Here is a 23,616-nt window from a genome sequence, read left to right on the forward strand (position 1 = left end):
ACACACACACACACACACACACACACACACACACACACACACACACACACACCGCTACTGCTCCAGCTTTTGTTAAAGAATAATTTGGAATCCGACCTTCACTTCCATAACATAGCGTCCTCTTAACAAACCAAAGGATGGGAGCCTTCCCTGGGAATTGAACCACAGTACTTAGCTCCCTTGAGAAGGGGTCACAGCTGCCCGGGATACCTATGCTCTGAATGTTGTGGAATGCTTCCCTGACAAATCTGGAGAAGCCTTTGGGATAGATTGCAGATTGGTTCCCAGTCTGGCTGCTCTTTTTCCATCCTTCCCTCTTCCCTCACTTTCCTTTTACATTGAGGAATTGTATATGGAGGGACACTGAGTCAAAGAATCATGGTGGGTATTATTGTTCCACATTTTCTGTTCATGGCTCTTCAGCAGCAATCTCTCCTTTCCTTCCTGCTGCAGGAGAAAGAGCATCACACTTCTGATGACTCCACCGGAGGGTCCCTGGACATGTGTTGCAGTGAGTGGCTATCTGGTAAGTTCCCTCCTCCATTCTATATCCAGGTTTTCCACTAGGGTAGAAGGTCAGCTCAGAAATAAAATACCTCACACTCAGTCAAAAGGGCAACTTTTTCATCTATGGAGATGCAAATTCCTCTGATAACCAGGACCACTGATGCCAAGATTTGTGTCTGTCTTTGTTTTTGCAAACTCCTGAAGCTTTTCCCTCATCCTTATTTGGATCATTCTTATGGACTTGGGCAGTAAAACATAGTAGAAAGGGTACTGGCCAGTACACCTGAGTTTTGACCCCATTTCTACCACATCCATGTAAACCTGCATGGACATAGATGAGTGTGTAAACACAGCTGTTTGTGTCTGTGCATATACAAGTATATGTATACATGTAATTGTGTACTCCAGGGGAGGGGATTAAAAAAAGGAAAGTAGCCCCTCTACCCTCAGCTTTTTCTCTCTGAGAGCAGGATGAGGCCCTGAGATATGTGCAGTGAGGGTGGGTTGGAGTGTGAGGCCCCCACGGGGAGTGAAGCTGACAATTATATAATGATGGTGTAAAAATACAGCTCGTGAGTAATCGCTCTCTATGCCTGCCTGCCCCATGGGAGAGGAAGGCCACGTGCTAGGCAGGTCTGCTCTGGATGACTAACACAGCTCCCACACACACTGTGCCCGTAACGTGGCTGCTGCACATAGCTCGATTCCAGTACAACCCACTGGACACCAGCTGGGGGCAGCAGTCCAAGCCTGTGGTCAGGGGACTGAAGAAACCACATATATATATACATATGTACCTGTGCACACCAATACACACACATCCCTGGGCACACTCATGATCAGACACACACACATGCATATTCCATTCATGTTCACCCAGGGACATTCATAGATACATCCATATGCATATGTGTTCAGGCACACTGGCAAATACACACATAAGCACCATTGAATACATTTAGGTATATATACCATAAATTTTCTGAGTTGTATATATGAACTTGCAAGAAACCAGGCAGTGTTATTGAAAATAAGAAATCCTTTGGACCCCAGTGGTATTTGTTCCCACCCAAAGTCTCCTCTCCTATTTCCTCCACCCTGAATCTCTGTATCCTCTCCATACCTGCTTACCACAGGCTAGTTACTTTCCTCCAAAGGGATGCCTCAGACAGTAGCCAAACTTCCAAACCCCTTCCCCAGAAGCAGCTATTCTAGCCCTTAGACCCTCATCTCAGCTCTGAGGAACAATTGAATTTTTTTTTAAATACTCATTTTTTAAAATTTTGAGTTCTCAATTCTCTTTCTTCCTCCAGCTCTGTCCCCACCCATTGGGAAAGCAAGAAATATGAAACTCATTATACATGTGAAGTCATGCAAAACATATTTCTATATTAGCTGTGTTACAAAAGAAAAACAAGAAAAATAAAGTAAAAAATATGCTTCAATCAGCACTCAGAGTTCATCAGTTCTTTTTCTGGAGATGTATAACGTGTTTCATCATGAGTCCTTTGGAATTGTCTTCGATCATTGACTTGATCAGAGTGGCTAAGTCTTTCACAGTTGATCATCACTACAGTATTACTCTTACTGTGTACTGTGTTCTCCTGGTTCTGCTCACTTCACTTTGCATCTGTTCATTTAAGTCTTTTTTCTAGAACCATCCACCTTGTCATTTCTTATAGCACAATAGTATTCATCACAGTCATACCACAACTCCTATAGCCTTTCCTCAATTAGTAAGCATTCCCTCAATTTCCAATTCTTTGCCACTACTACTCTTTGCCACTGCTATAAATATTTTTATACATATGGATCCTCAAATTTTTCTTTCATCTCTTTGGAGTACAGACCTAGTAGCAATATTGCTGGTTCAAAGAGGGTATGCACAGTTTTTAGCCCTTTGGTTATAGTATCTAATTATTCTCCAGAATGGTTGTACCAGGGTTAGCTAGGTGATGCAGTGAATAGAGCACTGGCCCTGGAGTCAGGAGGACCTGAGTTCAAATACGGCCTCAGACACTTAACACAAAACTAGCCATGTGACCTTGGGCAAGTCACTTAACCCCAATTGCCCTGCCTTCCCCCTACAAAAAGCAAAAAAAAAAAAAAAAAGACCAGGATGGTTGTACTACTTCACAGCCCCACCAAAAGTGCATTATTGTATCTATTTTTCCACATCTCCTCCAGCCTTATGTAATTTCCTTTTCTGTCATGTTAGCCAATCTGATGTGTGTGAGGTATTACCTCAGAGTTATTTTAATATGCATTTTGAAGAGCTACAGAGTTTCAAAAAATACTCCACGAGATATCTGGAAGCCTCCCTTCTCTGTGAGGACTACCAAGAGGTAAGAATTGATAAAGAATAAGATCTCATAGATTCACATACCTGAACAACCATGGGTCTCTAAACCACCTCTTATTAATATCATAAAAGTGCTAAGCCATGCCATTTCAGGCAAACTATAAACAAATTATTGTATAGAGCTAGAAAAAATAATAGTAAAATTCATCTGAAAGAACAAAAGGTCAGGAATATCAAGGGGATCAATTTTAAAAGTATGAAAGAAGGCAGCCTAGTAATATCAGATTTCAAGCCCTATTACAGAGTGGTAATCATCAAAATAATCTGGTACTGGCTAAGAAGTAGAGTGGTGACTCTATGGAATAGACTAGATACACAACACACAGTAGTAAATGACCATGGCAATCTAGTATTTGATAAATACAAAGATCCACACTTTGGGGACAAGAACTCACTTGACAGAAATTACCGGGAAAACTGAAAAGCAGTTTGGCAGAAACTAGGCATAAACCAACATCTTAAACCATATACCAAAATAAGGTGAAAATGGTTTAGACCTAAAGGTTCTATCATAAGTAAATTAGAGATCAGGAAGAGATAGAAAGATACGTTCCATTTAAAATAACTGTAGGCAGTATAAAATACTCGGGAATCTACCTGCCAAGACAAGCCCAGGGATTATATGAACACAATTATAAAACAATTTTCACACATGTAAAGACTCCAAAAGTTTGGAGAAATAGTAATTGCTCAAGGGGAGGCCAAGTCAATATAATAAAATTACATTTATACCTAAACTAATATACTTTTTCAATGCCATACCAATCAAACTACAAAATAATTTTTTTTTTTAGAACTAGAAAACATAGTAACAAAATTCATCTGGAAAAACAAAGTCAAAAACATCAAGAGAGTCAATGAAAAAAAGTTAAGGCAAATTAGCAGTTCTAGATTTCAAAGTATTACAAAGTGGTGACCATCAAAATAATATGGTACTGGCTAGGAAAGAAAATGATACATCAATGGATTACATTAGGTACACAATACACAGTAGTAAATAACCATAGTAATCTAATATTTGATACAACCCCAAAACCCAAGCTTTTGGGATAAGAATTCAACATTTGGCAAAAACTTCTGTGAAAACTAAAAAACATTTTTGTCAGAAGCTATCTCACACCATATATCAAGATAAGCTCAAAATGAGGGGCGGCCAGGTGGCACCGGCTCCAGTGTTGAGAAGACCTGGAGATCGAATCCCGGGCTCAGACACTTAGCACCCACCCAGAAACACCTGGCCGTGTAACCTTGAGCAGGTTACTTAACCCCAATTGCTTAGGGGTGGCCAGGTGGCTCAGCGAGTAAGAGCACCGGCTCCAGTGTTGGGATGACCTAGATCAAATCTGGGCTCAGATACTCAACACCACACCCAGAAATAACTGGCCGTGTAACCTTGAGCAAGTTACTTAACCCCGATTGCTTTAAAAAAAAAAAACAACCATAAGATAAGGTCAAAATGGATAAATGATTTAGATATTAGGGCTGATAACATAAGTAAATTAGAGGAGCATGTTAAAATGTGGATGATGGAAGAGTTTATAACCAACATGTGATAGAGGGGATTATGGGAAGTAAAATAAATAATTTTAATTACATGAAATTAGAAAGCTTTTGCACAAACAAAACTAATGCAAGCAAAATTAGGAGGAAAACAGGAAACAGGGAAAAAAATTCTACAGCAAATTTCTCTGATATTTCTCAAATATATGGAGACCTGAGCCAAATTAATAAAAATAAGAGCCACTCCCTAGTTGATGAATGGTCAGACAATAACAACAGGCAGTTTTCAAAAGAAAAAATCAAAGCTCTCTATAGTCATATTAAAAAAAAATGCTCTAAATCATTGTTGACAGTGATTTAGTGACAAGTGACAGAGAAGCAAAAAGATAAATGCTGGAGGGAATGTGAGGGGAAAAAAGGTACATTAATGTTCTGCTGGTAGAGTTGTGAACTGATACAACCATTCTGGAGAACAATTTGGAACTATGCCCAAAGAGCTATAAAACTGTGTCTACTCTTTGACCCAGCAATACCAGTAGTAGGTTTGTATCCCAAAGAAATCAAAGAAAAGGGAAAAGAACCTATATGTACAAAAATATTTATAACAACTTTTTGTGGTGGCAAAGAATAGAGAAGTAAGGGAATGCCCATCAATTGGGGAATGATTGGACAAGTTGTAGTGTATGATTGTGATATAATACTATTGTGCTATAAGAAATGATAAAGAAGATGGTTTCAGAAAAACCTGGGAAGATTTAAATGAACTGATGCAAAGTGAAGTGAGCAGAACCAGGAGAACTTGCACACAGTAAGAGCAATATTGTAACAGTGATCAATTGTGAAAGACTTAGCTACTCTGATCAAAACAATGATCCAAGATAATTCCAAAGGACCCATGATGAAAAATGCTATTCACCTCCAAAGACATAATTGATGGACTCTAAGTGCAGATTGATGTATATTTTTTCACTCTCTTTAGTTTTCTTGCCTTTTTTCCCTACAACATGGATAATATGGAGATATTGCACAATTTCATGTGTGTAACTGATATCATATTGCTTGCCTTCAGTAGTTGAGGAAGTAGCTGGTGTGAGGGAGAGAATTTAGAAGTCAGGATTTTAAAATCTGAATGTTAAAAATAAATGAATGAATGAGTGAATGATGAATAAAGTACCACAAAAGTGCTGCCTCTGCTGCTGTTCTCACCTAATTCATATCACAGGACACAGAGCAATTGAACTCCATTCAACAAACATTTATTAAGCACCTACTGTGTGTGAGTACATAGAAGAGGCATATTCTACAGGCAGTGTGGCTAGGTACTCTGGGGGTGGGGGGATTATTTACCCTTCAGATACCTCAAGGAACTGCTTAGGGCATGTCCACTAAGTTATCTTGAAGTATGAATAATGAAGGGAGTTTCCTCATCTTTCCCACACCCATAATCACCCACATGGACAAAATCACCTTTCCTTCTCATACTCAGTTATAAGTAAAGTACTGTGTTTGACAGTGAGGATACAAAGAGAAAAATAAGCCAGTTCCTTCCCTTAGGGAGGTGAGAATTAATTCCCTGACCCTGCAGTAGGGCCAAGGAATCAACTAATCAGTGAGTGTTTAGTGAGTACTTACTGTATGCCCAGCATAGAGATAGATGCTGCACAATTGTAAGAGAAATATGAAACAAGGTCATTACCCATCCTCTAGTTTCCTATCCCTTATTGGAGACAGATTCATACACTTCAAGAGTTAACTAATAAAACAAGAGAAGTGCCAAGTGAGTCATTTTTTCTGGTTCCTTACTATTTATACCTCTTTTTGCCATTCATCCTCTCATTTCATCATCACACCAGCCCTATGTGGGAGGCAGGAAAGGGATGACTATCTGCAAAGATAAGGAAACAGAGGCCCCAGATGCTATGACCTAATCCCTGGGCCCTGAGCTGTCTTCCATTATAGGAAGTGAGCAACAAGTTAAGAAGATGGGTGTCTCAAAACAGTATTTGGATTTTCAGGACCACAGCTTGAGATACAGAAATTAAAGGGTTTTGGCCAGGAGTAGAGTATATCTAACACACCGGTAAAATATATTTGCTTGGTCTATTCTTCCTTTCTGTTAACAAATGGCAAAATATAAAACTAGAAAATGGCATATATCGTCCATGGCAATCATTCTATTAGAGGGTTTTGATAAACTGTTTTAGAGAATGTACTTGGGAAGGGTTAGTATTTGGGTGTTTGTTGGGATAGTTGTTGCATCAAAATAAAGTGTATCAAAAAAGATACTGCAAAAGAGACATATTTAGCCAGAGATTTATGTATCTATCCAAGAGAACATTAAACTGAAAATGAAGAGGGAGGACTAAAAACTATTGACATAAATCCACCAAGCCAGAAACCATAGAGGGTCATAGGTATAACATAGCATATCAGTAAAAAAGATCAGTAATTCACAGGAGACAGTATCGATAAGAGGAACAATACTAAAACTTTTGGCCTTGGATATCAATATACAAACAGACAGTGTATGAGTAATAAAAGGTGAACAAGCTCTCAGGGCAAAAAGGTAAACTTATCTTTATGGATGTGACAGATTTATGGGATATAGCTCCTACCTAGAAGGTATACCTTCTTCAGAGGGTACTGATTAGATAAAAAAGGGCAGTGAACTAGCATTATATATTAAAAAATAACCTACCATCAGGAACTCTATGAACTGGTAGGAGAAAATATGGTGAGATTTTTGGCTTGAAGATTCATGGGAGAAACAGAAGAGAGATTCTGATGGCAGTGTGCTCTAGAACAGAGATGTCAGACGTGTGGCCCAAAGGCAGCATGTGAACACCCATTACTCCCTAGTGTGTCCTGTGCCAGATTAAAATGTAAAAATCTGAAATATTTAACAAAATAAATAAAATGCAATAGAACATAGATAATGTTAATATGTGATTTTGTGAGTCAATTTGCACCCACAAGGATCCTTATGTGTGGTTTAGTAGCCCTATTTCTAACTGAGTTTGACATTGCCCGTGACCACCTAGTCAGTTAGTTATGGAAGCAAATGTTGAGCTCAAGAAACAACATAAACCAGGCAGAGAAGCATGATATAGTCATAAATAATAATAATAATAGCTAGCATTTATATAGTGCTCTGTAAGACTTACAAAGCACTTTATGTTAACTCATTGGATCCTCACAACAACCTTGAGACATATGTGTTTTTATTATCCTGATTTTACAGATTAGGAAACTTAAACTACAGAGAGGCTAAGGGATTTTCTCAGTGTCACACAGCTAAGGAAATGTCTAATGCGCAATTCAAACTCAGGTCTTCCTAACTCTTAAGTCCTGACCTCTATCTACTGCACAGCCTAGCTGTCCAGGGATGAAGGACTTCAATTATTTGGCCTACTGAATCTCTGTCTCTGCCAAAAGCAGGGAAACTGATAAATTCTTGACTTATTTTAGTGACTATTTAATTCTTTAATCTGTTGATACAAATACAAACACACACACAAATAAAAAATACTAGTCTCAAAAAAGTGATTATGATTAATTGTATATGGAACCATACACTTTTGTAATTTGCCAATTATTTTTAAAAAAGTAATTTTGCATAGTGGTAAGAGATCTAACCTCAATTCTAGAAAGACCTGGGTTCAAGTTCAGCCTCTGACATCTGCTGACCATGTGACCTCAGGCACATAGTCAGTGCTCTGAATCTAGAAGTTGGAGAGAAAATGTCAGCCTGCATTGAGAAAGGGAGTTTCCTAATCTGGAAATTCTCTATATTATTGAAATTAAAAAGTCCAGTCTCTGTCCCCTAAAAGAAACAAAGGCTTTAGCTGTGATAATCTCCCTTGTGTTTTACCAGAGATTTGTTGCATTTTAATGTCAATTTTATTTAATGTAGGTGTGGTCAGTGTTCATACACTTCTTTTGAATCTGCTTCTTCTGCATCACTTCATAGAAATCTTCCCAAATTTCTTTGATTTCTTCATATTCATTGTTGTATAATAACATTATATTATAATAATATAATATTATTCCAATGCATCATATGCCATAGTTTATCATCTTTTTCCAAACAATGGGCACATAGTTTGTTTCCAGGTTTTTGCTATTACAAATAGTGATATTATGTATATTTTGGCATAGATAACTTTTCTTCCAGTCAGCAAAATCCTAAGCATAAATATCTTACATTAGAATTTCAGGGTCAAAAGCTACACACAACTTTTATAAATTTTAGGCATTTTATTCTTCAAAAGGTAAAGGAAGTCATGTGAGGCATTTCTCTCCTGGACTTGATTGTAAGCAAAAGTACGTAGTACTTATAAACTATGAGAATCTTGATACCAACTTCTACTCTCATAGATGAGTATCAGGTCCCAGAGAAAGGCTCCTCAGAGTTTCAGGTTCTCATGAGGAGTTGGAAGTAATGTCCTAACACCATTTGTTCACACACACACCCAGTGTATTTGCCTCTAGGATTAGTATCTGGGAATAAGTCAGCTAGTCTTAATAGTTTTTACAAATAGATATTATTAAGGAGATATAAGAAGAATAGGTGGTAAATTCTCTCCAAAAGTCTGGCACATTCCCACAAGGAGTACAGAATGCAGGGGAAAGTGGGCTCAAACATAGAAACCACAGGTAACAAAAGGAATAACTCAAAAGGTTCAAGTTATAGGAAATCCATTTCTTCCATTCTTGGGATGCCCAAGAAATTCTCCTGAGACATATTATAATTTTTTTTTTTTGCTGGGCTGCTGATGGAGCCATGAACCTATGTCCATCCTGTCCCTGACCCCAAATGCAGACGCTGCCATTAGCTGATATGGGAACACTGCTAGCATGTTGATGGGAAATCCAACATCCTCTGGGACTTTCTAAACTTGAAAGGTCCAGACAAAGGAAAGGGGCAGGGGAGGGAGATCCAAGGCCAAAGCCAAGGCTTCTCTTCTTCCCCACCACCTGTTTCCACAGGTCCTTCTCAGGGGGTTTAGCTAGAATGCTGTGTTCTTTCCAATTTCTGAAACTGCCTGATTTCAACAACTTGATGTTTTTATACTGTACTCAAAGGTGTGATGAAATAAATCTTTCAGGCACTTGGAACAGACTTCCTTTCTGGTCTCAGTCACACTTTACCTAATGACTTTCAAACACTTTTCACACTTAACCTAACACCTATTGATTGATTGATTGGAAAGTGTGTTCTCACCTACTTAAGATATCAAGGCTAAAGTGGGGTGGGGTGGGGTAGTTTAACCCCACCCTTACAAATGAAAAAAATGCTTAGGATGTAGAAAAGATTAGAAACTTGGGAGAAAGTGACCAATCCATCTTATAATTTGTAATAGATAAGGAAAGGAAAGCTGGGTGTGGTTTACCATACTTTTGGGAATGGTGAATTTCAAAACATTCAGAAAAAGAGTAGCTAGACTCCCATGCCCTAAAACTCCTGGTAAGGAACCCATTCCAGGATGAGTAAGATGTTCTTATCTTTTTCTAATCCCCACAACCTATTAGTGCCTTCCTCCCAAAACTGCCTTGTTTCTGTAGTGTCTTGGGTGTTTTGTGCCAGTGTAAATACACATATTGTTTCACCTGAAGACTCTAAGTTCTTTGGAGACATGTACTGTTTATTTTTGTCTTTTTATCCTCAGTACCTAGCACAGTGCCTGAAACATAGTAGGCCTACTGATCAGTTATGAGTTAGTGAAAATTTTTACAGGCTCTGGAAGTCCTCAGAAGTGGAGGGGGAAAGCAAATACCCCCTCTTGCATCTGCTGGTTGGTAAAGGATGCTTTATCTAACAGAGTTTAACTACTTAATTTAAGATACTTATCTCTAATTTAAAAAAAAAAACATTCTTTCTATGGAAAAAAATAAACAACTGTGAATGAAGTAACATAACACAGATCTGTTTTTTTCCAAATGTAGTGATATTACTATATCACTGTACTTCAAAAGGTACTTCACAGTATAAGTCCATAAATTTGAAGGAAGAAGCAGATGACGAACATTTGGGAGAAGCAGAGCAGAAGGAGAAAACGGGTGTGTGAGAGAAAATAATGATAATTCTCTATATGCCCATGACCTCTTGTTAGGAATTTTGGTAAAACAAACAAAAATTGTGGCCTGTAGGATAGAGTTGGGAAACGAAGTGGGGTGCAGGGAATCCAAGTAAGACAAATGATTTATAATCCTAAAATCGATGTAAAATGGGAAGAACAATAATACCTACATTCCGGGGTCAATGTTAGAATGAAATGAGATAATATTTTGTAAAGCACTTATACCACAGGTGCTTGATAAATGTTTGTTTCCTTCCTCTTTTCTTTCCTTCCTTCCTACCCTCCCTCCTTCCTTCCTCATATCCTAGCTAAGCAGAGGAAATGAATGTCTAGTCTCTATTGGCACGGCCATATCTCTCATATTAATTAATAGTAGAGGTGTATGGGGTGTTCAGGGAGGACTAGCATCCCTGAGGTGAGGGCTTTTCGGGGCTGCTCATACACTTTTGGTGTCCATCTAGCACCCAAATCTCACTTACAGCTCCAAGAAACTGTAGACATACGCTGGTTAAAAAAAAAAAGACTCCGCAGACAGGCTAAAGCAGGTTGAGGGTAACTGACAGTCTTCAAACTGGTCACTGAGTTAAGAGGAAGTCTACCCAAGCTTAAAGACTTCCCCTCCAAGAATGAGTAGATAGTTTTAAAGACCATGAAGGTGGCTGAAACTTGGTTGGATATCAAAGATGACAAGGTCATCCACTGAATCCTGGGCCATCACCAGTGTAATGGGAATGTAAATTTTAAAGATCTTCCCTGCCCCTAGGCTAAAGTGCACCTGGAGCCTGGGGTGGGAGGCTTGTTTTTCAGTAGATACTTCTTGATTGGCCAGTGAGTCAATACAGTTGTTACATTTTCTGAGCCAGGCGAAGGCTATATAAGCCCTGATGTGTAGCTTTGTTTTGGGGGCTCACTGTTATAGTAATGGCAATTAAAGATTCCCCTGTATTGGCTTGGTTTTCAAATTGATTGTGTTGAAACCCAGAGCTTGTTAATCCCACCTGTGGGATGGGCTTGTTGATGTGAAAAGAAAGTCCTGAACTGGGAGGAGCTGGTGATGTAGATTTGGAGAGACTAGAGAGAGGCGGAAGATCTTTTTGGAAGCAGCACCTCGTGGAGAGAGAGAGACTAAGAGAATTGCTGGTGGCCGCTTTGAATTGCCCTGGACTTTTGAGACCTGCCCCCTGAGCTGCCAAGGGCTGAGGAGACATGGCTGTTTTGCTGGTACTTTGTCTGTCTGTTTTGATGTTGTTTTGCCAGATTTGTCCACTGGTGAAAGACAGTCCTTTTGTTGAAGAAGTCCTGGAACCTGGCTGTTCGCTAAGAAGCCCTGAGACTGTCCTGCAGACAGAGAGTGAATACTGTCCACTGGTGAGGGCCAGTGCTGTTGTTGCAGGGGTCTGGAGACTGTCCTGCAGACAGAATGAATACTGTCCACTGGTGAAGGACAGTGCTGTTGTTGCAGGGGTCTGGGAGCCTTTCTGTTGGTTCAGAAGCCCTGAAGAAGGATTTTCTTGTTGTATGTTTACAGAAATCCTGGGAGAGGGCTTTGCTAATGTGTTCAGGGGTTCTAGGACTGTTCTACAGACAGAGGATGAATTCATGAAGGGACTGGCAATGTATCTTATGGCCTTGCTAAGCCTTGTCTCCCCAGGAACTAAGATTGCTGAGAACTTGCCTCGTGTCAAGATGAAGAAAAGACCTCCATTTGGGTATTAAGTGCTGTGTTTAAACTTGATGTAACTCTGGGGTAGATTCAATTGTGATCCAGGGGTGGGGAACTTTTGACCTTATGTTTGGAAACTAATCTCCATTTGAGAAGAGGGGCTTTGTGGTGAACTTAATTAAGGTATAGCCTAGGGGTGGAGAAGTATTTAGAACAGAGACTTTGTAATTGATTGAATGATTGGAAGGTCCTGGGGTGGGGTAGTACTTGGAGATTATTTAATCACACTTAGTAAATGCTGTATTTTGAATGATGTCATGTTTTGATCTTCTCTGTTCTTGGTTTGTCACTGAATAAAATAGAGAGCACCTATGCTGGTATTTTGAACCTGGGAAGTTGCCTTTGCTTGACATTATATTACACTCACTTTGAGAAGTGTTCTGTGATTTGATATGGATTCTGGGAAGCTGTTGTCCAGAGCCCCCTGGCTTTGAAACCCAGATGTTGTTTGATCCAAGAACCTGTGTTGGCAGCAAACCCTGAGGATGCTTGGGGTGTTTGCTGCTACAACCAGTCAATCTGACTTTTGTCCTGCCACTGGACTTGGATGACTCTGGAAGAGAGAATGAGGTCCATGGCTTTGTGCAGCTCTGCCTTACTTAAATCCAATTTACTCAAAATTCAAGATATTGGCCCCTCTCATTGATCCTCTTCGAAAATGAAGAACAGCACCAACAAGATGTTTTCAGAAACAAAATTCTGGTGACATTCACTTCAGTAGCTCACTTCTCTCTGGTTCTGTTTTGACTCTCTGGGCTTTTCTACCTCCACCCCAGTGGCCTTCTTATCCTGAAGAGTCCTTTACCCCTGCAGCTGGCCCCTCTTCCCATTGGTGAGTTCCTGCCTAGGACCTCCATTTGAGGAAATACCCAAGCCAGCCATGCTCTCTTCCCTCCTGGCTCTGCCCCTAACTCTCCATATTTTTCCACCATCCTTCCCCTCCCCCTCCCCTGCTTTTCAGCTTCCTCTTATGTGTCTTTCCCCATGAGCCTGTAAGTTTCTTCCCTTTTTGTTTGTATTTGTATTCCCAACACTTAGTTCAATGCCTGGATATCTGTCTATCTGACACAAACCTGAAGAACTCTGATTCAGAAGAAAAAAAAAAAAGGTGTGTGGGGGGAATCATCCATATCAGATGCATGAGGTATTCACTGATACATTTTTTTTAAGCCATTGGGGTTAAGTAACTTGCTCAAGGTTACACAGCCAGTTATTTTGTGTGGGTGCCAAGTATCTGAGGCCGGAACCGATCCTGGGTTTCCCCCATGCCGGGGCCGGTGCTCTTACTCACTGCACCACCTGGCCGCCCCTCACTGATACATTTTTAAGAGACTTATATCTTTATAAGAAGCAAGGGCAGGTAGCTAAGCAGGAAGTGCAAGAGTGGTAGATGCCTGTAATGTCTGTGTCAGGAGCTAAACCTCAGGATGATCAGAAGTGAGCAGTGTTTGCTAAGGACAACCAAAATATCATTTTGTTTGGGTTTTATTCTTTTAGCTGTGTGATAAGCAAGAATATGGTCAAAGAAGTAATGGGGATGAGTCTTCATAGAAAAGTTCAAGAAGTAGAACTATTTCCTTCCTTTCCCTTTTCTGTTTTCTCTACCCAAAACTGGAAAGGATAGAACAAAAATGATTTGAGACTATTACAACCCAAGGTAAATGAAGTTATGGCAAGAAGATGAGATTTAGATGATATTTAGATGAGGTATCTCATTTAGATGAGACTGGACCACTTGGGACTGAACAACTTACATCCAGGGTATTAAAGGAATCCTCTGGTGTGATTGTTAAACCATTATTGTTGATCTTTGAAAAATCTTAGAAAATAGGGAAAGTGCCACAGGATTGGAAATGGGCAAATATTTTCCTGATTTTCAAAAAATGGAAGAGAGTGAAGTCTTCACACTGTAGGCTGTTGATGATGGTGTCATAGTGAAAAGATGAGGGTTTCTACCCCCACCCTAATTAACATAAACACCAAAGGCTCAGACTTTTCCATTGAATCAATCAGTCAATGAAAGGCACAAACTAAATCTAAATCAATTTGAATGGAGTGAAGCTTTAATCACTGGATAATGACAGATGATATCTTGTGATTAGCTAAATGAATCAGAAACACTTCTAGGCCTATGTATAACATGGCGAGCCAGTTTGTAATCATTCCTTCCAACAACATGTAGAATGGTGGTTAAATCCAGAACTTGCCTAGAAAAGGATTTGCTGTTGGTTAGAAGGAACCAACCTTGTTGTTTTGGAGGAAAGGAAGGTAGAATTTCTTTCTCTCCCCCTACAACCCATCCTGGAGAGTTAGGAATTTCAGAAGATCAGAAGATATATAGTTCCCATTAGCAGTAATGTAGTGTCCCTAAAGCAACAATGAATGACAAAGAAATGGCAACTTAAGGACTCTGCAAGCACATTGACCTCATAGCTCAGCAATGAACTACACCTAAGGGTAACTTCATGAGGACTCCTCAAAGGGGAAAAAAGGATGTCCAGTAACCAAGAGCTATGAACTTACCCTTTGACCCTATGTGCTCTCTAAGCTTGAACCTCCTCTCCCTGGGGTCTTTGTATATTTAAGGGAAGAATGAACCCCTAGAATGGTGAGATGTTTCTGTAACGACTGTCCTTGCTATACCTACTTTGAAAATACGCATTCTAAAAGCTAATTAACTGGCTTCTAGTCAATGGAAAACACTAGAAAAGAACTGCTAGAACTCATATTAGAAACTCCAGGCCTTTACTTAGCATTATCACTAGAATCCTGAAGGGAGATGTACTTAGCTTCCCTCTAAGGACCTGACCCACCAATGCAAGTTCGAATTAGAGAATTAGCCCTAGAGGGGGTGTTATACTGTGTGTGCTTTGTCCAGGATAAATTTGGGGCCCTTCAAATTTGCAAGGATGTACTAGAGAGATTCTCCATTCAGGACTCTCATTCTTGTATACCCTAGATCCACTAGAGAAAAAAAAAATAGTATTTCTTTTGTTTTGGACTATATTGGGGTAATCCATTTTTCAACATGTTATCCTTACAAATCAGACCAGTTTGTTAGTGATAACCTTCACTTATTTGAATGCTTAAATACTCATGTCTGTTATGTTACTATACCCTGAGGCATATTGAAGTTATGAGCCATATGAATTTTTATATCCCAAAATACTGGTGTTTATCAATTTGCCTAGAGTACGCTATGATAGTTCAGATGTTCAGTTTGGTTCTTAAAATTTTTACTTGTGAGCAGTCTCAGACTGCTTTCATTATTGTGACATGGGTTCAGATAGCTCGTCTGAGATCCTTATGGATTTCGGGTCCATAGGATAAGGTTTTCCTGCTGGCCTAGAAATCCTAGATGTTCAACCCCAAACATTCAATCCCATTTTGAGAGTCCTACATTTCCTTGAGGTTTTTCTGAGTTTGTTTTTATTTTAAATTAACCCCTTGTACTATTGATAGGTGAGTTAAGGACTCTCTTTGGATTACCCTAATGCATTATCAGAGATCCTTTGGGGAAATTTTAGGTGCCCTGTGGTAAATGTGTGAAAGGAATCTCTTTAGATATTTAGTTATTCTTTGTATGGAAAAAGATACATTACAATTGGATCACCCTCTATGCTAAGGAGAATCATGAAAGCATTTTCACCTAGGTCAGTTTGGTTTCTCACACAAGGATTAGGGGATTGACTTCTGGTCAATCCCAGGCCCCTAATGCCTTTTGGAAGCTCTCTAGGGACCAGTTGTTTCTTCTAAGGAGGCTTTATTTTTTTTTATTGCCTTTAGGTTGGGGAAGGTCTTTGAAAGCATCAAAAACAAGCAGAAACCTGTAAGAATTTTGTAAAATTATATGTTTGCTTAGTTTTATCACTATGTATTTAGAAGTGTGGAAGAATGTTGATTTCAGAGTTGACTGGGTTACTCCCATGCCTTGGATCAAGGAATGCTGCACATATAGAATACTTAGATTTCAGCAAAGGAGTTAAAAAAATCCCTGTTCATATGTTGATAAGGAAAATTTGGGACAGATCATAACAGAATTCAGGGGATTCAACACTGGTTGAATTACTGGACCCAAAGAGTAATCATTAGTGAATTTATTTCAACCCAGAGGAAGATCCCTACTGGAGTTTCCAAGAGATATGTCCTTGAGCTTATGATGTTCTACACTTTTATCAATGACCTGGATAAAGGTATAAATTGGTACCCTTACCAGATCTGCAGATGACACAAAGCTAGGAGAATTAGCTAAAATGTCAAAGGACCAGGTTCAAAATGGTCTTAATGGGGTGGCTAGGTAGTGCAGTGAATAGAGCACTGGCCCTGGAGTCAGGAGGACCTGAGTTCAAATCTGGCCCCAGACACTTGGCACACTTACTAGCTGTGTGACCTTGGGAAAGTCATTTAACCCCAACTGCCCTCCAAAAAAAAGGCAAAAATAAATGGTCTCAATGCTGTACAATGAGCAAAATTTAACAAGACCAAACTTAATAGCAATGAAAATAAAATTATATGCAAGTTTTACAGATTGTAAAAATTATACACAAGTTTTACAAAATCAGCCTTTATAAGTACAAAATGGGGTGGGTAGGCTGGTGAGACAAGTTTGTGTGAAAAAGAGATCAGGGGCTTTAGAGGACTGCCAGCTCAATGTGAATCCGTGACAAAATACACCCAAAAAAAGCTGAAGTGATCTTAAGATGCAAAAATGACAGCGCAGTGTCCAGAAAAAAGGAAATGGTCATCCCCCTGTTCTCCACTCTGGTTATACCACATATGGAGGACTGTGTTCATTTGTGTTTACAGATGGAGAATCCCAAACTAATAGAGGTCAAGTGACTAGCCCAAGGTCAAGTTTTGGGTAGTAAGAAGCAGACCCAGGATTTGAACCCAGAAGGATGTTGACAGACCAGAGAAGGGTTACCAGGGTGGTTAGAGGACTGGAGATGATGCCTTAAGAAGATCAGCAGAAGGAAATGGAGTTGTTTAACCTGGAGAAGACAGGGTAAAGTCTGAAAGCAATTTGCTAGAATAGGAAAGATAGTCATATGGAAGAGGGATTCCTGCTTGGAGCAGATGGAGCAGTGGGCAGAAGTTTCAGAAAAGCAGATTTCAGCTCAACTGACAGAAAACTTCTTAACAATTAGAGCTGTCCAAAAGTGGAACTGGCAACCTCTAGGGGTAGTGAATTTCTTATCACTAGAGATCTTTGGGTAGAGGCTAGGTGACAGCTTCTCAAGGAGAAATGCAGAGAGGATATGCTGTTTAGGCATGGGTTAAAATTGCATGACTTCTGAAATTCTGTGATTCTATAAAACAATACCTGAAAGAAGGACTTGGGGCAGGGGTGAGAACAGCTGCCTGCCAGTGCAGGTGACAGTGACATCAAGTGTAGGGAACACAACAGCCGCCTGCAGAGTGCCTGTCATTGAACGTCACTCAGAGTGCCTACAACCGGGTGTCTCGTGGGAGCGCAGGTGATGTACACACCCACAGACCTCCTGCTGACATCAGCTTCCTTCCTTAGCAGCTGCTATGTTCAGATTTGGAGTGTCTACATTGGGGGGTAGGCTAGGCTGGTGTTGGGGGGGAGGGTGATGTTGTGCTTTGTTATAAAGGAGGGATTCACCCCCATTCTGTTTACAGGCAATGATATGATATAGTGAAGAAAACACTGGATTTATAGTCAGAGGATCTGGGTTCAAATCCCAGATTTGCTTCTTATTACCCAAAATTTGACCTTGGGCAAGTTACTTACCCACTATGAGTTTGGGATTCTTCATCTGTACAACAAGGAGTTTAGATTTGATGATTTCTAAGATCCTGTCTGGCTATAAATCTAAGATCTTATGAGACAGAAGTCCCTGACTCTCACGTCAACCCCAAACTTCTCTGTGTTGGCACAGTTCCCTAAGTGAGATTCTGCATACACTGCCATTTCAAGGCATTTGTTTGCCCCAAACATAATGATGCAGCTGGTTGTATGTTGCAGCCCAGCTACAGCAAATTCGAGGGAGATAGGCAAATAAGGCTGGCCTCATTTACCTGAGTATAAAAACCCCCAGAAGCCATGAGAAAACTAAGAAAATTTTCTTGGATTTCCTACTGAACTCCAAGCCTGCCTCAGTCTCCTAGTTATCTGGTCCTTCTACCTGACTCCAGCTTCTACTCAAATTTTGTTGATCCTAATATTGACTCCTGACCTCCCATCTATTGCCCCTCAGCTTTTAATGCTTTGGTAGTTAGCCTCTGGCTCTATGCGACTGGTCCAATGCTTTTGCTCCTTCCCTAGAAAGGAACTGAGCAGCCTCACCCTCTTTCAATTGCCATAGCTAAATGCCTCAGTTAGCACTATGGGAACCCCTACCATTAGTGAATTGTGCATCCAGGAGTATTACTAAGTAGAAACCTGTTTCAGGATAAATGAGATTAGGGTGAAGGAGAGAATGGCAGTGACCTGAAAGGAGGGAGAGCAGAGGGGAAAGCATGATCTTATCTCCTCCCCTACTTTAAAGAACAAAGCCTCTGTCCACAACTTCCTGTCATCAGCCAGACCCTGATAGAATTGAGGCCAGCTAGCTGAACTACTTCAATCTCCCATAGCAAGGATGAGGTTTTCTTTTTCTTTTGTTCCACCATCCCACTGCCAAGACCTTGCTCTAAAAATTAACATGGGCTAGCTTGGAACAACTGCCTAGCACTATTTCTCATCCTCTAGAAACCTAAGCCCCAAATTATGCTTAAATGTATAATCTTGTCTTTCTCAGAATGGGTTTTAGCACCATCATCCAGCTCTACTGCCCAAAGCCCTCTGAGCTTTTATCAAGTTTGAATTCAGATGCAAGTGCAATGCAGTCTTAATACTAAGGGATAAATTGGACAGATGGAGAAAGTTCCCAAATAATCATCCATCATCATCATCACTATGATATTGAATGTAAGCATAATTATATATGTAAGTTATGGCCAGGTGTTTCTGGGTGGGTGCTAAGTGTCTTGAGCCTGGATTCAATCCCCAGGTCATCCCGACACTGGGGCCAGTGCTCTTACTCGCTGTGCTACCTGGCCGCCCCTGAATGGTTGCTTTCTTTAAAGAAGGGTTGCTATCTTTATTAGGGGCTATTTAAAATACCAAATGACATGTTCATTAAGCCTGACAATGTAATTAAATGTACTTGTGTTTACAAAGTGAGTTATTCACTGAGGGTAATTATTTTGCCTTGTTTTCTTTCCAAAAACACCTTTTAGATATAATAACAACACCAATAATAGTAGTGATAATTAACATTTATCTAGCACTTAAGGTTTGCAAAGCATTTCACATATATTCTCTCATTTGAGCTTCTTAATAAACTTATGAGGTAGGTACTACAGGTATTATTAGCCTCATTTTACTGATGGGGAACCTAAGACTCAGAAAGGTGAAATGATATATCCAGGGTCACACAGCTATTAAGTATCAAAGGTGAGATTTGAATTCATATCTTCCTAATTCCACGGTCATTACTCTATCCGTTAGTCCTTATTAGAATAAAATAAATCTACTATCACACTAATAATGATAATATATTATATTATTATTATATTAATATTATATTGTTATAATAATTATAATAGCTAGCATTTATATAGCACTTTAAATTTTGTGAAGTACATTACAAAAATTATCTCATTTTATCCTTGCAACAACCCTGGGAGGAAGATGCTATTATCATCTCCATCTTACAAATGAAAAAATGGAAGCAGACAAAGGTTAAGTGACTTGCCCAGGGTCACTCACCTAGTAAGTACCTGAGTCTGAATTTGAACTCATGTCTTTTTTACTCCAAGTCCTGCTTGCTTGGCACTCTATTACCTGTTTCATAAGTGAAGAAATTTCAATAGAATCTCAGATTCCTGATCTACTATTGGGGAGTGTGAGACCTAACAACATGATGGGCACCAGTGGGAGATTAGGAAGCAGGTTTTCAAAGCTATGGAAGAAGCTTTGAGACCTCCCAGGTTAGTGTGGATGGGTAAGTTTACTTGTCTTGATGTTCTCTACACTAAAGACCCAATCACTAAAATCTAGGCTGGTCTCTCAGCATCAAAATAAAAGTCATGGACAACATGTACTTCCCAGCAATGGACCACTAAGGAATAGACTGTGCAGGAACTTTGTCATCTCGGTAGGGATTTGAAAATCATTCAATTGCCTCATAAGACAGGAATGACTCTAGAACCCTATCAAGACATGCATAATATAACCACTGGCCAGAGAATCCTGGAACTGGAAAAACTTGCAGCCTGGGTCATTTTGAAATTTCTGGCATTTAAACCATGTCCAACAGATGGCTGTCCATTGCAACCTAAGCCAATCTCCACAGTAACAGGATTAAAGCTCCAGAGAGACAAGAAATTTTTTGACTTCCTCTTTAGCAAGTTCTCAGGAATTTCTTCCTTGTGTCTCATTTAATTCCTTTCTTTTCCGTCAGTGTAAGGGCATTTCATCTTGTTAAGACTTATAAAGAAGAAAGCAAGATATCATCCTTCTCTTCATCTGGTCAGAGACTCCATGGTTTCTTCTGAACTGACCCTTCTCCACATCAAGTGGGTAACCTCTTCCTATTTTTCTTTTCCTCTCCTTCCTTCTGCTGCTTTTCCCTGGATACTTCCTAGTTTCCCTCCTATCCTATCAATAGATGTGCACATAAAACTCTAGTTAGGGCATGATTAATGTCAGGTTAAATCTTAGAACCACAGAATGTTGGAACAAGAAGGAAGCTCTGGTTCAGTCCTCTCCATTCATAGATAAAGAAACTGAGCCACACTGAGGGAAAATGACTTGCCTAAAGTCATACAACTAGTTCCAACAAACATAAGTCTCCTCTAATGCCCTCTCCACTGGATTACATTGCCTGAAAGTTTTTGCAAAAATATGATACTCATCTCTTATACTCCTGTTAGTGCAAGCCTGATTTTGTTTATTAATAGCCTTAATACATTCATTTGAGGGTCTTCTGTGACTTCCAGATCTTTGTCTTCTATGCCTATTAGTGCATAGGCAAGCTTTCCTCTAGCCCCTCTCTGTGTAATTGTATTTTTACCCCCTAAGGATACCATCTTACACATCTGTTGATGATCTTCATCTTGTCTTTGGAAAGCTATCCCTCTGTCACAGATGTGGTCACTTCAGATTCTGCCCCCTAACTTCTGTTTATTGTAATTCCATCACCTGACAACTTAGGCAGCAGCCTCAGTGTATACAGGTCACTAATAGAGATATTTACCAACATCAGCATCAGCACTTGGACTGAAACAGACCTGTGGCTAAATGTCCTGTGGGTGGGACCCTCCTGTTGTCTATGCCTCCGTAGGGCTATAGATCTATGTTTCAGAATGAAAGAATCAGGACAGAAGAGATCATTTTGTCAAACCCTTTCATCTTACTGATGAGGAGACTGAAATCCCAAGAGATCATATGACTTCTCTTAGGTCACATAATTAATGAAAGGCAATTCAGAACCAGACCTTCTGATTTCAAGGACTTTCCTCTTTTGACTTCACCACATTGCCATTTTATCAACACCAAGACCTTGGTGATGTCTGGATAGACCACATCCATGGCTTTATCTTTCTCTACAAGTAGATCCACATCTAAGTCAGGGCACCTGGGACATTGCCTTGGATGCTCACATGCCATGACTCTTCTCTCAGTGTTCTGGAGACCTCAGTCCCCACACATCATGGCCTGATACAGGCTGTACTCCTTTGGAGTTTGGTGGAAAGGTGAGAGACAAAATGGGAGTGAGGGCCACAGGGTGGAGAATTTTAGGGGGATAAGTTGCCCCCTCTCTTTTTAAAGTTGCCCCTGGAAGATAGACATCAGGCAGGGATTTGGTGCATTGAGGCCCTTGCTCTGTCTCAGGAGTGCATAGTCAATTGAAGTAAGTGCTTTGTCATCAGAGTTCTGAAGGTGTTAGGGAGGAGTTGAAATGCCTTGTCTTTCTGGGTAGTGCCACTGATAAAGAAAAGCAATAACCCCTTCTCAAAAAAGCCTAACACCAATGAACCAAAGTTCCTGATGCCCCCATTGTGGCCTTCTCTCTATTCAATATGTATGAGTTGAGTCAACAAGCATTAATTAAGAACTTACTATGTAACAGACACTGTGTTAAGTGCTGGGTATAAAAATGCAAGAACAAAGAAAAGCCCTGCCTTTTAAGAGCTTGTATTCTAATGAGGGAAGACAGCACTGGAAAGAAAGCTAGCAAGTGGGTGGGTTGGAGAAGAGAAGTGTCCGTGTGAGGGGCATAACAGAAAAACTCCCAAGTCAGGAGTGTAGCCTAGAGAAGAATAAAGACATGATCAGCTTAAGCATTCTCCTTAAAATGTAGATTCTGGGAAGAACCAACCAGTCAGAGGAAAAGGTTACAGGGATGTGGGTACTTCCAGTGTGATAAGTGAACTTCCAAGGTGAGGAGGTTTTGGGGGTACAGTAGAAAAAGTTCAGAGAGTCAGGAGTCCAGTCTGGAGAGGAATGAGGTACATAAAAGGCATATCCCTTACCTAAATCAGCTCAACTTCTGTTCCTAGAGGGTCCAAGTATTCTCTTGATGGGCAACTCCCAGTCCATAGAAGTACCTTAGCCTTTCCCAGAGCAGTCCAGCTTCTGTGCAAGAAAAGCCCTAGACTGATAGGTGGGTATTCACAGAGACAGATAGCCCTGCCTGAGGGGCTTAGATTGGTAGTATAGTTCATCTGTAAGCAGATTATTTTCTTTTTGTCTGGGCACACCTTTTCAGAGGTGGGAGAGACTGGGCTACTCATAGGCTGCCTAAAGGCCTCAAACTACATGAGTAGGGATCAGGAGTAGGGGCAAGAAATTATAGGTAGTGTTATAAAAGGGGAAGAGGCAGTGATAATGATAATGATAATGATAATGAGAGGACAAGTAAAAAAGAAGTGGGGTCTGGTACACAGATGGCACAAAAAGAGCCATTTTCTTTGTGCTCTATAAGGTCCAGTAGTTTACCTCTGAATCTTATCAGTCTCATGGCTCACTTTGATTCTTGAGTCAAGATATCCAGGTGATAAGTCCTGCCTCTGCCTTTCACTAGCCATGTAACCGTGGGTAAGTGACTTCACCTCTCTAAATCTTGGTTAAATCCTTTATGAAATGAGAATCATGATGCCTGCACTAACTTCCATGTTAGAATGTTGTACAGAACAAATTGAGTCTTGTCAACAGACACTGAGTGTCTGTAGTGCTGTGTTCAGAGTATCAAGCAATGCACTGAAAGAGATGCATCATTTTTATAAGCTATGATCCCTGACCTCACAGAGCTTACAGTCTAGTAGAGAGATGTGACATGCACAGAAAATGGTGATACAGAATTATTAAAAAAAAATAAGAGGACTTATAATAAAACATCTTATATTCAGGATATAGAATGAGAGGGAGA

The 23,616-nt window shown here is 40.0% G+C and overlaps 1 protein-coding gene across 3 annotated transcripts in view; it reads left to right on the forward strand.

Moving 5' to 3' along the window:
- Positions 1-23,616, forward strand: part of PTPN5 (protein tyrosine phosphatase non-receptor type 5) — a 123,005-nt gene that overhangs the window by 44,861 nt on the left and 54,528 nt on the right. For all 3 annotated transcript variants that reach the window (XM_069072950.1, XM_069072943.1, XM_069072957.1), the window contains one exon: positions 454-526. In XM_069072950.1, coding sequence (XP_068929051.1) covers positions 454-526 — 73 coding nt within the window. The remainder of the gene's footprint in view (positions 1-453; positions 527-23,616) is intronic.

Source organism: Petaurus breviceps, unplaced genomic scaffold (genome assembly GCF_028583685.1).
Source record: "Petaurus breviceps papuanus isolate PSGF00001 unplaced genomic scaffold, PetGlider_PUasm1.0 140, whole genome shotgun sequence".
NCBI classification, from domain to species: Eukaryota; Metazoa; Chordata; class Mammalia; order Diprotodontia; family Petauridae; genus Petaurus; species Petaurus breviceps.